Below are 18071 nucleotides of genomic sequence, written 5' to 3'. Positions count from 1 at the left end.
TGGGTGGGATAGATGCATTCTATAGTTGGATTTGAACAAGAGAATATCCTAAAATACTGTGTTCTTTTTCATAAAATGTCTGGAAGATACTTTGGTTTAAAAGTACAAGTTAGTAGTGAAGTAGGGAAATAGGTTTTCTGCTGTACCTAGCAATCTCATATGTTCTCACACAAACTGTATGTGATACTGACTTAACCTATGAAAACACCTCAGAAGGAAACTGCATTTTCTGCAAAATAAATATTAAGACACTCTCAGCTGTCAGAGGTACAAAGTGGGCTGCTAGAAGCAAAAGTGAGAAGGGTAATTGCTGACAACATCACAGTCATATTAATAGCAATATATACTTTGTGCCACCAGATCATGCTAAGTATTAACAATTTATGGTGGAGAGACACAGTCTTTTCACATTGATAACCAGTTATGTTGTGGGGGGAGAATATGTAGTTCATCAGTGACATGGATTTTATCTCACTTCCTCTGATTTTTTGACTACTCTCAGGTTTTTTTCAGGTTTTTTGAGGGTACCAGTGATTTGAGGCTTTATTCTCCTGTAGTATTATTTTTAAATGGCTAGACAGTTCTCAAAGGTGAAAGTTTTGTGTATGAAACAATGTTAATTTTGTGCCCATGCATCAGTTCAATTTAGACCATGGTAGTACCAAGGTACCATGGTAGTACCAAGAATTAACATCTCTTAGTTTCTAGAAGAAAAACATTTTGCAGAGGTTGGCTATGCCTTACAGACATAGCAGTGTGTATCCAGTACTGTGGAGTTCTTATGTATTTTAAATTCACATACACAGTGTAATTGTTCTACAATTTTAAACATAAAAGGCTGTCAGCAGTTGGAGTTTGTGAAAATACACAGTGCAAGAGAAATGGTCTTGGAAATGAATAAATCATATTCCAAATATTTTAATTTATAAGCACTTTTCTCAGGATTTCCAAACAATGGGTAAATACTTGAATAGTCATTTTCTCCCCTAGGGCTTTTTGGTGCATTTGTTAAAAAAATAACAAAACCAGCAAAATAAAACAAAAAAGTTGTAGGGTACTAACTTGGAAATGAAAGGCTTTAAAGTCAGCAGTTGGAGTACATTTGAAAAATGTGGTTTGACATGATGAACTTCTGGGTGTAGGCCATGCACGCAAATGGCTGTCCTTTTACAGATGTTGGGAGACTGACTCTCTCCGTGTTTACCACAGTCTCCAACAGTAATGTTTAATAAAGTTTCTTACCTCCTACTTGAAAGATCAGGAGAAGGAAGGCAATCTGCTGCTTTGTAAAGACTCAGAAATATACTCAAGGCAACTTATTTTTCATTGATGTTAACACTCAGTACATATTACACATGTATTTTATATATATACATATATAATATGTGTATCTGAATTATATATACACACATCATGTTTATACATAATACATGCTTTTGCTTGTTGGGGATTAGGTAGAAGTATTGCCTTTTCACTTTTAAATGAACATAAACATCTTTTAAACTTTTTTTCATAATGAAGGAGTTTCAAGATAAGTCACATTGCCTTGCATTTTCCATGGATCAGGAGCACACATACAGATAGCCACTGCAGTTCAGCTGACAGGCAGTAACTTGTTAAATTACTGTAACTTGAGGGTATGTCTGAGGCCTTAATTCTTGTCAAATTAAGGTTGATACCACTGATTTGGGCCAATCAGCATAAAGGTAGTGGGCAAACTCTTTTAATTATAGGCAAATGCTCCTTACCCCTCTCTTGACCAGAAATACCCATATTCCAGGAATTATCAACTTTTAAATTTACTTTTGTATCTTATTTTAGTCTTGATTGTAAAAGATGGCACTCTGTCCAATGTTACCATGTTATTGCTATCTAAGTGGAGTTTTGATTAGCTTTGTTTTATTGAATAAACTCTCTTTGAGTTAGCATTGACCTGACATGGTAAGGAAGAAAACCCAAACATAATCCATATTTTATGCTCCTCAATTTAGGTAATTATTATATTATTATAATATTATTATTTATTATATCCATGGAAGAGATGTAAAATGTTGCAAGTTCTGTTTTCACATAGTTAATCTACCACAGAAAGCTTTCTTTAGGCATTCTGATTCCAGTAGTGACTGTAACTAATCATGGTTCTGGAAAAAAAAAAAAATCTGAGAAAATAAACATGAAATAAGTGGTAAAGGAAGCCTTATTACATTTTGTCTTGTCTCTGGTTGTTTGGTATAACAGGCTGAAAATTAAGCTATTCTGTTTATTGGCAGAAGTTACAGTGATACAGCTGGGATTCATATGTTCCGTATTAGCTTAGTTACTGCTATTTAACCATCTTGGATTAACAGAAAATTCACTTGCTTTTAAGACTGACACCTTTGCATATACTGACATTACAATGTACTTATTGGTTAATTAAGGGAAGAATGTGTATTTAGGCTTACTGCTCAATATTATGCAGGAGACAGCTTGGTATTTTGGGTAATTCTTTTTTAGCACTAGCACATTTCCAGAATATGCTGGAACTAAGATTTATAGAAGGAAATCTATTTCTTAAAGAAAATGTGGGTTTTGTTTTATTTTTGTGATGCATAATATGCATATGCTTTCCAAAATCATAAACCAGTGTGCACCTCCTCCCTCTCTTAATGTATCACATCAAATTCACTGTGTTTAATTACATATTTAAATTAAATCATGTAATCATTTAATAGATGTAAGTGCATGTTTAAAGTGTAAAATGCACCTCCTTGCTTTACTGAAATGGGACCATTAAGTCTGTGAGCCTGAAAAGAAAGAGAGAGTTTATGAAAATGCATACATATCTGAGTAACACTGAAAGTAGAGTTCAGCAATGCCCAACGGGCCACTTCTACAATAGCAATCCACTCCTGAAATGTTGGTCTCTGCAGGGAAGATCACTATCATTATAATTAGAGCTACACTACAATGGACTGCTCATAGTAGCTATTTCAAAAAGTTCTTTGAAGGTGAAGATGAGTGGTAGGCATTCTCAGGAATAGAAAATTGCTTTCTCAAGTGAAAAAAAAAATCAACCAAATAAAATAAATCTTAAATAACTACATGGCTAAAATAAATTTAATTTTTTGCCATCCTAGTGTAAAATAAAACAGCTGTATTTCCAGTTTGGATGTTGCTGATGGGCACTAAAGAAATATATGTAATTTATAATTTCTCAGAATATGTAATTATACTTGCACATAGATACATTTTGTGAGCAAATGAAGACAAAAATATAGCAGCTCCACCTCCAGTGCTGCTGTTCTCGTTTTGCTTTCAAAAGTAACAATTCTTTTTTCTTCTGATTATGAAGGCCTAATTTCTAAGAAGTGTTTAGTACTTTTAGGTAGGTACATTGACACAGGTATTGATATAAATATATTGATATAAAAAATATTTGAAGATATTCTGCTAAGTTTTTTATTGTTTTTAAATACTTGTCCAGCCTATATTTAACCTTCTAAAGACTAGATCAAGCAGATGACTAAAATTGAAAACCGTATATCAAACCACAGTCCTTGGTTTTCACACCAAAGCCAGCACATGTTGCTGTATAGATAGCTTTTTTTTTAATATAATTTTACTGCTTCTCACAGAATGAGATCCTGGAACTTTACATACCATGCAGAAATTTCTGCAGTCTGTCAAAACTGTAAACTTAAAACTATATCTGCAAGAATCCTAGAAACTGAGTGAAAAGTTTTCTCTGTGGAGGATTGCAATGTTTCTGCCAAGAGCGTTGAAGTTACGATGAAAAGATTACGACACTGGTTGCTTTTTCTTTTAAATAACAACAAAGATCTGGAAAAGAGGTCATAGAACTTAGCTCTGTGAGTAATAGGAATTATAGAAGAACATAAAGAGAAGAACAGGTAATAATTATTTAAGAGGAAAAGAACATCAGACCCTGAATTGGAATTTTATTCTGTTATCTGGAATACAAATAATAGATAGACCATCTGCTATGATAATGAAAATGGTAACATTCAGTACAAGGACAGAGTTTCAGAATGTATTTCTAGTTCATGTAGGAGATATCAGCCTCTTTATTGCCTTGAAGTTTGAGATCTGTATTTTAATGACTCCAAATCACAGAATGGTTGAGGTAGGAAATGGAGATCATCTGATTCAACCCCCCTGCTCAGGTAGAGTTACCTAGAGCTGGTTGCCCAAGACCATGTCCAGACAGCTTCTAAGCATCTTGAAAGAGGGAGACTCCACAACCATTGTGGTCAATCTGTGCTAGTGCTGGGTCACCCTCACAGTTAAAAAAGTGTTTCCTGATGTTCAGAGGGAACCTCCTGTGTTTCAGTTTATGCCCATGGCCTCTGGTCCACTGAAAAGAGCCTGGCTCTGTCCTCTTTGCAGCCTCCCTTCAAGGACTTACCTACATTGATGAGATACCCCCTTGAGCCTTCTACAGGCTGAGCAGTCCCAGCTCCCTCAGCCTTTCATCATAGGGGAGAGACTCCAGTTCCTCAGTCACTTTTGTGGCCCTTTGCTAGACTGTCTCCAGTAGTTTCACTTCGTCAAATTTGGCAAGTTAATGGATATAGAAGAGATCTGCTATAAATTTGTTCTCCACACTTTTGATGTGTCAGTGGATCATAGAAGTACAAATCAAAGGTAAATAGAAATATTCAAGCAGATGTAAATGCATTAACACTTGTTTTTCTCACATTGAAATCAGGAGATTAACAACTAAACATGCTTCTGAATAATAGCTGTGATCTGCCCTCTCCACTTTTTCATCTGTTCCACTTACTTTTATCTCTCCCCTTACCAGCAACTACATGATACTATAATCCACAGAAACTCTTTATTTAAGTTTTGTGTCTTTTTTAAAAAAAATCTGGATTCTTAATTTCTTAGAAGCTAGTATTTTCTTTGGTGTAAGTGGTCTGAAGACTTAGAATTAGATGTAATAAAGTTGATTTTCAAAATACCTAGCTTTTTGACAATCAGCCCATTATAAGAAAGCAATATGGTGGTGTAAATGCTTTGCTGCCCATGTTTGAGGTGTGTTGAGGAAATAGCATAATTATTTGAGAAAAATATTCCTGAGTAATACAATTCCACTGATTGCACTAAGCTAGTAAGTTAGTTCTCTCCTGCTATTGCTATATTGCAGTTAGGATATCAAGCAATTGTATATATGTACAGTTTGATTAGTGTTTTTAATATACTCTGGCAGACATTTATCTCCCACTTTAAACATATGACGGCATGGACCATTTTTTAGGAATTACAGTCTTTAGGTTTTAACCAAAGATTTTCAGGGGGCAATAGGACGTTTAACTTATTTTTTAAGTTAATAAAATATGGTTTGTGTTTTTTTAAAAATTTGCTGTCAGAGAAATAATGGGGTTTTTTTCCTTTTCTCATAAAACATTGTTGAATTGATGTGAACTTCAAAGTAGATGGAAACAGACGAGCTATCAGAATTATTAAGTTGTTAAAAAATAATTTTAGAACAAAAAAAGAACATCTGAAGAAGAGCAACAAAGCTGGTGAAGGGTCTAGAGAACAGGTGTTATGAGGTCATGAGGAGCAGTTGAGGGAACTGGGATTGTTTAGCCTGGAGAAAAGGAAGCTCAGGGGAGACCTTATCACTTTCTGCAGCTACCTGAAAGGAGGTTATAGCAAGGTGGGTGTTGTATTTTTCCGAAGTAAGAAGGGATAGGATGAGAGAAAACAGCCTTAAGTTGTTCTAGGAGAGGTTTAGATTGGATTTTAGGAAAAATTTCTTCATTGAAAGGGTTGTCAAGCATTGGAACAGGCTGCCCAAGGAAGTGGTTGAGTCACCATCCCTGGAGGTATTTAAAAGACCTGTAGAGGTGGTGCTTAGGGATGTGGTTTAGTGGTCGACTTGGCAGTGCTAGGTTAACAGTTGGAGGGTCTTTTCCAACTTAAATGATTCTATGAATTTAATTTTAGAAGACCATTTGTAATTTAGGGTAGTTTCAATAGTTGTAGTTAAACTTTGTATATTCTTTTTTACTTTCCATGAAAAAGTAACAATTTTTGTCAAAGCTAGAAAATTACTTAACTCTTTACTAATATGGATATAAAGTCAATCTGCTGAATTGTTAGGAGAGGTATTGTCTGTATTAAAAAACTATCACTAAAAAAAAAAAGTTAACACTGTTCAAATCCTAGATTTGATCCTAGAAATGGCCATGGTGTCATCACATACACAACCAAGCAAAATGGTACTTTTGACAGCATTTGAACTTCTGTGGGTGTCTCAGTTCTCAGAAAGTTTCCTTATTAAGACAAGGTCATGTATTTGTGACTCCCTCTAGTGGATAGCTTCCTGAACTAGGAAATATTCTCCATATTGAAATCATGTGACATCATTAAAAATTCCGACCTCCTTGTTTTCATGATGAAGATCTGATTCCATTCTCATGGACAGTCAGAATGCATTTGTGTGCATCTTCACTCATTACCACTCATTTTGCAATATTTTTTTTAAAGGTTTTTTTTGTAACGGGATTGCTGATAATCGTATCTATTTATATGTGCAACTAATGTTTATACATTAGCAGATTTGTGTGCTACAAATCTCTTCTGTTTCCCAGACTTTCATTTATATGACTGTATATTCCTGAAATGTTTACAGTTTGCCTTAATTCTTACTAAATTTTATTTCAGGTACTACCAAAGTAAACCTTGTGAAGATCCCATCAACTGCTTCCAGTCCTCGAGACACTGCACTAGCGGCTGTTATATGCAGTGCACTTGCGACAGTGCTCTTGGCTCTTCTTATTCTTTGTGTTATCTATTGTAAGAGGCAGTTTATGGAGAAGAAACCAAGCTGTAAGATTCCAATTATTACTGTTTCTTTGTAATATTCATATACCAGTATTAGTGTGGCAAATCTCTCTGTAGGTAAATAAATGAAATTTCTACAGCATTGAAGGAAATTTAACATTGAGATGAACAAGCTAGCAGAAGCTCAAGACTAAATATCCATACGTGTTTGCCAGCTCAGTGTGGGTGTTCCAGCTTCTAGTGAGAAAATGCTGTGCAGATGTCCAGAAATAATCCAATTATATTAATTCTGTGCCATACTTTGTTAGAATCTGCACAGATATATGTGGACCATTGGGGATTTTAGCTGGGATGTCATCATAGAGTTGCAATGCCAATGTGGAAATACCAGCTTGGAGGATCTGTGCATCACACACCATTGTGAAACAACTTAGCTCATCGAGATAATGAATGTGGCCAGTGTAGATAGCACATTTGTCATTAACAATTTTGGTTTTATGGGCATATTCAAGATTAATTGACTAAGCCGGTTAGATTTGTAAATTTAAAAAAAAATAAGAGCTCAGCACTGTAATTCACAGATTGTTTATAATAAACATTTTTCTGCCCCTTAATTTAAATTAAGGTAAAAGTCAAAAGCACTCTAGTTCCCATTTATCATTTTAAAAACTTTTCTTAAAATATGTTTGTAGCATCTAATGAACACTTGATATCAAAAAACAATAATAACTAGGAAGAACTGATGTTATCACTGCTTACAGCACAAGCAAAAATAAAGAGATTCAGAGAGGCATTGTAAGAATTGTTCCTAACCTAGAAGATACTTTACAATGTAAGTTTTAAAAAATTCAGACATAGTGAATTCAAACTTGAGTTAGTGAAATTCAGTAACTCGTTTGCCTTGGCCTACAATTATACAGATTAATGAAGTCTGCTGTTAATACAAAGCTCTTTAAGATAACATAAACAAAATCCCAGTGGCTGAAAGCTGAATGTGGAAAATTTCAGATGGGAATCACTGAGAATCATTAAACAGTGAGAAAATGTAACAGTGAATAAGATGTACTCTCAAATCATCATCAAAGTAGGAGCAGATATCTGCCTATAAGGGGCTGTAGTTGAACCAGCTATTTTAGGGTTTGTTGCAAAATCTGTGGTTTGTGTTATATGCAACCAAATGATCATTGTGGGTTTTTCAGTTGAAAAACATATGGAAATACTGTATAGTATGACATTTAAGCATTCTGTGAAGATAGGAGGCTCTGAACAGGGAAAAGAGTATAATTTACTAATATATATTTTTATTCATTTTTTTGTCCCAAGGGTCTCTGAGATCACAAGACATTCACTACAATGGCTCTGAATTGTCATGTTTTGATAGACCACGGCTAAATGAATATGACCACCGAACTTGTTGCCAGTGCCAGAGAAGCACATCACAGACATGTGGTATGTTAGGTCTACGTAAAAGTGACTTTATGGCATGATGAACATTTATCTAACACTTGAGTTGCAACATTTAACTTTAACTACTGAGCTAACGTCAAACTACCCTTTGTCCTCAGCTAATTTCTCAATAAGCACATAGAATTTCTAAGCAGCTATTTGGTTATGACTTTTTTTTTTTGTTTTCATCCCAACGACCCTTCACTTTGTCTATCTCATTTCTTTCCGACAGAAATAGCACTTCATAGCACTTGAGACTTATATTGGTGTGAAGGATTTAGCAGACATGATACAAACTCTAAAGGACATTAAAAACCTGAACAATTGAAATAATTGAGATTTTGTGAAGTAGTAGCAGAACAGATGCATTTATCGTGTTCAGTAATACATAATTTAACACAAGAGCACAGGCTTAAATACCATCCTAATATGTTAACTCAGAATGTGATTCTTCTCACATGTATCTCATTGAAAAGTAATTCAAAAAGTAGATACTCATGACTGGCATTCTGTATTACTCCTGGAGGAACGGTTTGGCTTTTATAGGTAATTCCATTTGAAAGTAATAAATTAAAGAACCCATTTTTTGCAATAAGAAATCTCTTTCCTCAATCAATATATTATAATGTAACTGGCAAACTAATACTCAAGTTTGAAAGAGTACAGAGACTAAGTTTATACAGAGCTTTAGTACTTCTAACATTATTAAATTAATTTTTATTCCTTAGGACCAGTTCACTTGATTCCATCACTGTGCTGTGATGAAACATGTAGCGTGGAGCACAGCAGTCACAGTTGTGCTTTCCACTCACAGACTACGCTTAATGAAAGGTAAATTAGTTTTATAAATGTCTATTAAACATTAAACATTTCTTATGCACTCAGATTAATATTTATATAGATACAATAGCTGTTTGGAGTGGAATGAGGGATTTTGATGAACTGTATGCATATACTCCTGTTTTGTGCAAAAACAGATTTATGGTGAAAAATCAATTTTAAGTATTACTTAATAAATGGTAACATGATATATCAGTTTCTCTGATGAAGAAGTGACTTACTTCTCTCACAAGCAGATAGTCTTCCTCTTACTCTATGGTGCCTTAAAGGCTTTGGTGACCCCCTCTTCTGCTGTGGGTTAGCAAGGTGCTGCATAAACCTGTGAATCTGGGGAATTAAGGTACAGTTTAGAAGTGTCATGAAGATTTTCTTTTTTTAGAAGCTCTCAATGACTGTGAGATTTGTAGTATGTAGTATTTCTTAATTTCTACCAGATTGTAATCAATAGTTTCTCCTGATCAACTGCATATAAATACAGTAGTAGAGTAGTTATTTCTACAGCAGTGCCATGAGCTAAATATATAAAATTTATGGTGTCATTCAGAGTACTCGTTACAGATTTTAACACAGGATGTATTTATTTCTTTTAGCTAGAATTGTTTTCCATGTAAGGTTTAAATTGGCCTCCAGCTCTTTTGTTCTTGTGGCCAAATGTAACTAAAAATGTAGAGGCAACTTCTTCATAGGTATTGTTTACACAAAGTGACTTAGTGACCTAAGTACAAGATACAAAGCACCTAAATTTTCTATAATAACTTGTTTAAATACCGGCAAGCTTGAGTCATCCTTTTATACCACCAAGGCTGACAAATTGAGAGTTGCGTACTTTGTGAGGGATCTTTCGGTTAAGGCTTTAAAAATAAATGTCGTATCCATGATCTGTGGACATCAAAGATCCTGTGGTTCCTTCCAGCAGAAATGGAGTTAGCTTCAATTTCCTTTGCCAAAATAATGTATTTCCTTCAATTGTGGTACAATGTCCTGACTTTTGGCCTCATCTCTAAAAATGCTTTGTGTGTATATCAAAGCCTGTGTGTATATAAGTCTGTTATAGGCAATGTTAATGTGGGATGAGTTTTGTCACACAAATTATTACAGTATATCAGACTTAATATAGCCTTTACAGTTTTATAAACCTGTAGACAGTTTTTGGAAATAAAATATATTAGTATATCTTTTTGGTTTTGTTAATACTTATTTTGCTATACTAGAGTAAAAAACATTACTGGGCTTTCAGCAGAGGTAGGCGTGTATAGTGCACTCAGACATGTCAGTGTCATCATGCACCTATCTGAGATAGATAATATTCAGTTTCGACTTCCGCTTTCTTCACTTTCCAAAAAATAAAAATAATACTTGTGAGAATTAAAATCCTTGCCCTTCATTAATATTCTGCCCTTTCCACATGAAAGAGAATATGAGAAAAACTTTTCATGTTTTGAAGGCTAGACAGAACAAACTGGAAAATCTAAAGTGAATGCATGTTCAATATGAAATCATGCAGATAGAAGGAGTTTCAAGCAGTCTCGTTACCTATTCCCTTTTCCCAGTCTGAACCTACTTTACTTCTTTTCCTTCTGTTAGATATTTGTCTACCCTGGGGGGTTTTGGGGAAAAAACCTTAGTGTTGGAGATTCCACAGTCTTTCCAAACATCTTTCTTGCTGCAATTTAAGGTTGTTTTATCTTTTTTTAAATACCACCCCAGCCATGCATTTGAGAACAAATAAATTCCTTACTCTTTGAAACAGTCTTTGTATCTGAACAGTATTACAGTATTTTTATTCATATTTCTGTTCTTTAGACTGTAAACAACCCGAACTGTAGTTCATGTTTTCTAAAACCTTGAATTCAGGCTCTAGCCATCCTCTTTACCTTCAGTAGTGTTCTCCAGAGCTTTCATCATTACCAGATATGGAACAAACTGTATTCCTTTCCAAAAGAATTTGTTTGTACAGGGTGCCTCTAGAATATTAACTTAATATAACCCTGTTAAAGCTTCTCAAAATACCTATAATTATTAATGACAATAATTACAATATGATAATATTTTCTCGAATGCTTTTGAAACCATGTATTTTTTTATCCTTTTGCAGAGCTTCTGATTCTGTTGGAGAAATGATTCCTACCTTCCTCGGTTCTCTCTCACACTCTACCTGTGGGGACATTTCAGATGCTTGGCCTCTTATGCAAAACTCAGCTTGTTGTGAAAGCATTTCTTTGTGTGAATCATATTCAGAACTGGCTGGAGGATCTGCAAAATCCTGCAGTCCTGAGACTGAAAATGCAGCCACTGTTGTGTTGGATAATAACCAGGATCTAAGTGAAGTACTTATTTCAGCTAAGTCTCTTGATGGAAACATTGCAAAGTCCTTTGAAATGTCCAAACATAGAACATGCATAGAAGTTTCATCACTTCAGAACTCAGTGGCTGCTGAAACCCAGCCAAAGACAAAGCGTAATGGAACAGCAAATGACTCTACAGACTGATAAAGAGGTAAAAAACATAACTAGAAAGGAGTGAGGACGAGTACTCAAGGCACGTAGAGCTAGATAAAAATAGAATTGTTCAAAGTTGTAGGGTTATGTTTCTCCATAGGTTACATCTAACTATTGCTGAAATAAATTAAAATTCTACAAGAGATCCAACAGTTTCACATTTTTAAATCATTGGCTGAATTTGAAAAGTGTAATTACTTGAACTATAATGTTGAGATACTATGAACCAAAATACAGGGATAAGTCTGTACACCAGTCAGCTTATATCAGTTTTTTTTCATTAAATTTCAGGGGGAAAAAAAGTTTAATAGCCTTATGTCCAAACTATTTTGTGAGGCTAGTCCTTGTTGACGAGGGAAGAACTTGGGACTTGTCTTTGCTCATTGTAAACAAAGCATAAAAAACATGCAAGTGTTCATCAAAAAATATTTACAAAGCCTTCTCTGTGAAGTTACTACAGCAGTGGCAGAAACAGAAAAGAGAATCTCAAATGCTTTTTAATGCCATTTGTATTCCTATGTCATCAGGTAAAACATTCCATAAATTTGTCCATAAAATATAATTTAAGCTATAAAAGCTCAGAGAAAATGCAGGTCTGAGGTCAAAATGAGAAGAGGTGATAAACAGTTGTGTCTACCACATAACAATGTAATCATCACTAAAAGCCACTCTGCTACTGCTTCATCATTATATCTTTTTGAATATTAGCTGTGCTCTGTGTTTTTAAAATTGCATTTTCTACTGTTGGAAGTAACTTGGAGCAGCAGGTTGCTAATCTGTGAAAGGATCCTAAATTATGGCGTGTGTACTGGTGTTGTTATTCAAGGGTTATGTAGGCTGTGGCTGGAAAGCTGTGCATTTACACAGAGGCAGGAACAAAAGCAGTTGCCACTAATACTAATAATCCACCAAACTTAATTAAGAAAATTACGCTATCTGTAATTATGAAAATTTTGGGTCATCTGCAGAAATAAAACCGCCTTCCTTTGATCCTCTTCCATTTGGTTTGCATGCTACTTTCATATTGTTCTTAAATAAGAAGTAGAAAGTAATTAGTATTTAGCAAAAAAGTATGCATATTCTGAAAACGTGTAAGTGCAACAGTTAATTCTTTGTAAATCAAGCCTTAATTCTTCAGGTGACATTTTCAAAAGAAGGAAAGGGAGGTAAACAGACTGCTAAGTCCGAATTTTTTTGCCATTGACTTCATTGGTACTCGTATATCACCCTGAAAAATCTACTACTATCACTGAAAATACCAACCTTATCTAGGTCACACATATTTTTCTCAAGATATTATTTAAAATATATAGTTTTGTCTGCCACTAACTGCCCATGCGTCAGATAGCAATTGTCATAGTTTAATTTTGGTACATGCCAAATACCATTACAGAATCACAGAATCATCTAGGTTGGAAAAGACCTTGAAGATCATCCAGTCCAACCATTAACCCAACATTGACAGTTCCCAACTACACCATATCCCTCAGTGCTATGTCAACACGACCCTTAAACACCTCCAGGGATGGGGACTCCACCACCTCCCTGGGCAGCCCATTCCAACACCTAACAACCCGTTCTGTAAAGAAATGCTTCCTAATATCTAGGCTAAACCTTCCCTGGCACAACTTGAGGCCATTACCTCTTGTCCTATCGCTTGTTACTTGGTTAAAGAGACTCATCCCCAGCTCTCTGCAACCTCCTTTCAGGTAGTTGTAGAGGGCGATGAGGTCTCCCCTCAGCCTCCTCTTCTCCAGACTAAACAACCCCAGTTCCCTCAGCTGCTCCTCATACGACATGTGCTCCAGACCCTGCACCAGCTTCGTTGCCCTTCTCTGGACACGCTCGATTAATTCAATGTCCTTTTTGTAGTGAGGGGCCCAAAACTGAACACAGTAATCGAGGTGCGGCCTCACCAGTGCCGAGTACAGGGGTAAGATCACTTCCCTGTCCCTGCTGGCCACGCTATTGCTGATACAAGCCAGGATGCCACTGGCCTTCTTGGCCACCTGGGCACACTGCTGGCTCATGTTCAGCCGGCTGTCAATCAACACCCCCAGGTCCCTCTCTGACTGGCAGCTCTCCAGCCACTCCTCCCCAAGCCTGTAGCGCTGCTGGGGGTTGTTGTGACCCAAGTGCAGCACCCGGCATTTGGCCTTATTGAAACTCCTACAGTTGGCCTTAGCCCATCGCTCCAGCCTGTCCAGGTCTCTCTGCAGAGCCTCCCTACCCTCGAGCAGATCAACACTCCCACCCAACTTGGTGTCATCTGCAAACTTACTGAGGGTGCACTCGATCCCCTCGTCTAGATCATCAATAAAGATGTTAAACAGGAGTGGCCCCAAAACCAAGCCCTGGGGGACACCACTCGTGACCGGCCGCCAGCCAGATTTGTTAGGTGATAGTTGTATTCTCTTAAGTATATATAGGAAGGGACAGTGACATGGCTATGACTGCTAGTTCCCAGTTTTTCAGTGGTTGTCAATGGAACTTGAATGCTCTCTTGATGTTTTAAGGGAATATACTTCCATATTAACAAGATTTAAAAAATCAAAGGTTTGTGGGTTTTTCCCACTAAACCATGTATCAACTTCAGAGATATGAAATTAATATTATTTAGAGTTTTTCTAGATGAAAGGAACCACAGAATTTCAAAATGTCACTATAAGAATTAACTTGCATTTCACCATACTTGTTATGGCTTATAAATTGTAAATTTTCTTTCTGATTCCTTTGTGTATGTGGACATCTCTTCTGACATTTCAAAATTCTGTATTCTTTGATGGTTTTGTACTATCATGTATTACTACTGAGATTTGTGTATAATTCTGAATAAGCAAGATCGTTTGGGAGGGTTAGGTTTTTATTAAATTTTTTTAATAGACTTTACTGATTCATTTTGTACAATTTATCTATATTCAGACTTTACAGTGCATTATTATATATGCTTCTTTGGTGGAGAAATTTAAGTAGTATTTGAGGGACAGGACCAGGACTAGGCTTCCCTGAGATGTATTTTCAGGCTGGACTCTGACCAGCTGTACAACTTCAAGAAAATTATTTCATCTCAGCCTACCCCCTTTTTTCTATTTGTCCTTCATCTTTCTTGTCTTTTTGAAATATTTTGAGGGAAGGATGGTCTTTTTAATACATGTGGATGCATTACAGTCTTGCATAGGGCCATACATTATTATTATATTGCAAAATAAATAATGTGATAAAATCAGAAGATAGCATATTTTTATTTATGTGCACATAAATACAAGTTTTTTAATGGGTGTTTTAATACATGTTCAGTCTTCAGATTTAAGTGGATTTTTACAGCAAGAAATATAGCTGTATTTTTTTTAGTGTTTAGTCAAGTATAGAAGTACATACAGGTTTTTATGAGTTTATTTAACCACTTTTCTATTCACTTTCTTTTAGGAAACCAAGCTATTTCTCTCAGCACTAGAGCTGAATGCTTCCCTTATGCTCCTCTGCGGATTCTCATCAAACTTAGTCTGGTCCTCAATGTTGCATGGTTTCAAAATCAGCTGGAAAAAAATGGAATCATTTCATACCTTCTGAGCAGTTGCATATGAGCTGTAACAGCTGTAAAGTGAAACTTCAAGGAGCATCCTAGGAGAACCCTGAAAGTGGATTTATGACCTTTTGCATCTCTTTTTAAAAAATAACCTTCTATTCCCTCAGATTCTCAAAAAGTCTTAATGGAGTGAGCTTAAGAGTATATGTAAATACAGCAAGAAATATAAATACTTCAGTGTGTTTAAGTGGGTATCAAATATGGTTACAGATGTCAGAAGACATGGGACAAGATGTTGCCAGTTATTCTGCTTGCAGATTTATGCATGCATTAGGATTTTTTTGACTGGTTCTAATTTTAAATCAGTTTCCTGCTGTTGAAGGACTTAAAAAAGAAACATTTCTACTTATGCAAGAATCATCTATTGATAACTGAAACTTTTATTATATATTACATTATAGTCAATAAGCTAGTTTGGGGAGTTAAAGAATGTGCATGTTACAATATGTATGGTTGAAGTCCCCTCCATACAATTATTACATTTGTGAGAGGGGCATTGTTTTGTTAAATATAGCAGGAGATTAGCTTTAAATTAGATTTAGTTTAATGAAAGTCAGCCGAATAGATAGGGATGTTGTGTTTAATTGGTAGTTCCAGTATTGGAATACAGCACTTGTTGTTATAACATGTAATTTTTGGATGTTGAAATAAATGTAATCAACTGTCACATCAAAATGTCAAACTATAGCAGGTGTGCCATGAAAAGTATTCATACAATGAGACTATTGCCAATATTTTTTAGTAATGCATTATTTTCAAGGGTCAAGCTTCATGGTGACCTAATTTTTTCATTTGGCAGGCCTTTTCATTCATGTCACTCTGTCCTTCTCACAGTAGTATTGCGTAAATTCAGTTTTTCCACACAAAATATAAACATTAATTGCTAACATTTTGGAAAAAAAAGCCCCTCTGAATTGAATCCACAAAGGTGCTTGCATGCCTAGCAAATAATCAATTCTCTGCCCTTACTGCTGTTCTTTAAGATTTTTTTAACATCAGTTTGTTGCACCACATCCCATAATACCATTTGTTCTGCAGCCATTTTTATCCCTAAAATAGTTTTCACTTCTGTGAGTAATCCCAGTAACCTCTACTGGTTCATTACATTCAACAGGCTCAAACTTGTCAGTGATTAACTCTAGCAGTTATTCTTTAAAGTACCCAGTGTGCCTCGACAAAAGCAAAGCAATCAGCAAAACAAATGCAAATTTGCAATAAAGATTACTCATCTTTCCACACATGGTTTGTGTGGCAATGGAAATGTTGAGACAGTATTCATATTCCATAATGGAACAAGACTTTTGCTTTGAAGCACCCCGTAGAAGGTTGAACCTGCACAAGAATAGCTAAAGCCAGTATAGGCAGCCAAGGCAGTAAAGTGCTTCAGCTAAAACCAGCGAGATTATTCATGTGTGCAAAAATCATGAATAAGTTACCAAATTCAAACTAAAGTAAGTGAAGAAATTACGTGATTTTTTTTTAAGTAGTAAATACCACCATTTGGTCACTGACAGAATAATACGCAGAACTCAGCTAAATACTTTATATATTCAAATAAGAGCAGTTTTGAATAATTTCTTTGGATACTTTCGTACATTTAAGAAGTGACAAAACATTATTTTTCACTACATGTGCATTAAGCGATGTGTGCTTCTTTGTATATACTTTGTAAATAGAAAAAATCCAATGTGCATTTCAGTATATGGCAAGATATTTTTAGAACATATGGAGATTTAACTTTTCACTAGTAACAGTTCTTTAAAATGCTATGTTCAAAAGTTTTGCCAGCATCTGCCACAGTAAGTATGTTTCCCATTGGAATTTACACTTTGTATAATTGTTTTTGTCCGGCAACTCTAGAGAAAAATACTCATTTCTTTAAATGAGTGACAGATAGCTTGAGAGCAAACTGGGAGGAAAAAATGAAGAGAGTGCTTTTTAAATATATGTGTATATTGTGTATATACTTTTTTCCTTAATTTAACCAAATTGGTCTTTTTTATATTGCCTGTGGCAAGCAATGTTGTACATGCCAATAGAAAACATACACTACCACCGCGTTCAGACTGCCCACGTATCATGTCTAGGGACCTACAGTGCTGTTTTAAATACTCCTTTAAGGAATGTAAATTAAAATCTTGTATAAATCGTTTTGTAATACTTTTTCTACTTGTGAATAAAATGTTACATGAACCAGTCTTGGTTTGTTGGTCTCAAATTAATAAAAGCATTCTATACAAAGTTAGTGATAATTCTTTTCTTTTTTTTTAGAATTCCATAATGGTTTAATTGTGTTAAAATTACAGCATAATTTGATGCATCTTTATCTTGAGATGCTTGCTGTTTAACAGTAGCATCATTCTTCAAGCTGGAGGACCTTGAAGAAGCAGTAAGTTAACATCAATCCTTAAAACCATAGTGTTTCAGAATCTTTTCAAAATTTTGCTTCTTAAGAAAGGAAAAACAAAGCTGCTAAGCGCCACCGATTGCTGTCAGTATAATGTCTTTGAAAAGAAACCCAAGTACTCCACACAGTACACTGTTTCAGACAAGATAGATACATAAATAATGAGAGTACCTGTATTTCTGAAGCAGAAAAGGACACCCTAATCATGGCCCCTGATTACAACCAACAGTCTGCACTTATGTTGCACTGCTCAGCAGCCAAGAGTGGTTTCAAACTTTTGTTGAAAAAAGAGGGAATTAGAGAATACCAGTAGAGAAGACTAATTACCTGTGATTATTTAGGCTATTTTTCAAACATTGTCCAGAAGGTTTATATGTTGAAAAGATTCAGGAAAATGTTACTCAAATGGGATGCTGTAGAATTTAAATGATTAAGGGATGGCATGGTTTGACAAGACTAGAGGACTGAGACGAAAGAGTACTTTGGTAATTGCATA

General features: G+C 35.4%; 1 protein-coding gene across 4 annotated transcripts in view; it reads left to right on the top strand.

Moving 5' to 3' along the window:
* The window catches only part of TNFRSF19 (TNF receptor superfamily member 19), a 66750-nt gene extending 49341 nt beyond the window's left edge, over window positions 1-17409 (top strand). For all 4 annotated transcript variants that reach the window (XM_074816003.1, XM_074816006.1, XM_074816004.1 and 1 more), the window contains 5 exons: window positions 6679-6843; window positions 8122-8247; window positions 8973-9075; window positions 11180-11580; window positions 15009-17409. In XM_074816003.1, the coding sequence (XP_074672104.1) occupies window positions 6679-6843; window positions 8122-8247; window positions 8973-9075; window positions 11180-11573 (788 nt within the window). In that variant the 3' untranslated portion in view covers window positions 11574-11580; window positions 15009-17409. The remainder of the gene's footprint in view (window positions 1-6678; window positions 6844-8121; window positions 8248-8972; window positions 9076-11179; window positions 11581-15008) is intronic.
* Window positions 17410-18071: the final 662 nt, after the last annotated feature.

This window comes from Strix aluco, chromosome 2, assembly GCF_031877795.1.
Source record: "Strix aluco isolate bStrAlu1 chromosome 2, bStrAlu1.hap1, whole genome shotgun sequence".
NCBI classification, from domain to species: Eukaryota; Metazoa; Chordata; class Aves; order Strigiformes; family Strigidae; genus Strix; species Strix aluco.
Note: the sequence above shows the minus strand (reverse complement) of the source record. Positions and strands in the feature narration are given on the sequence as shown.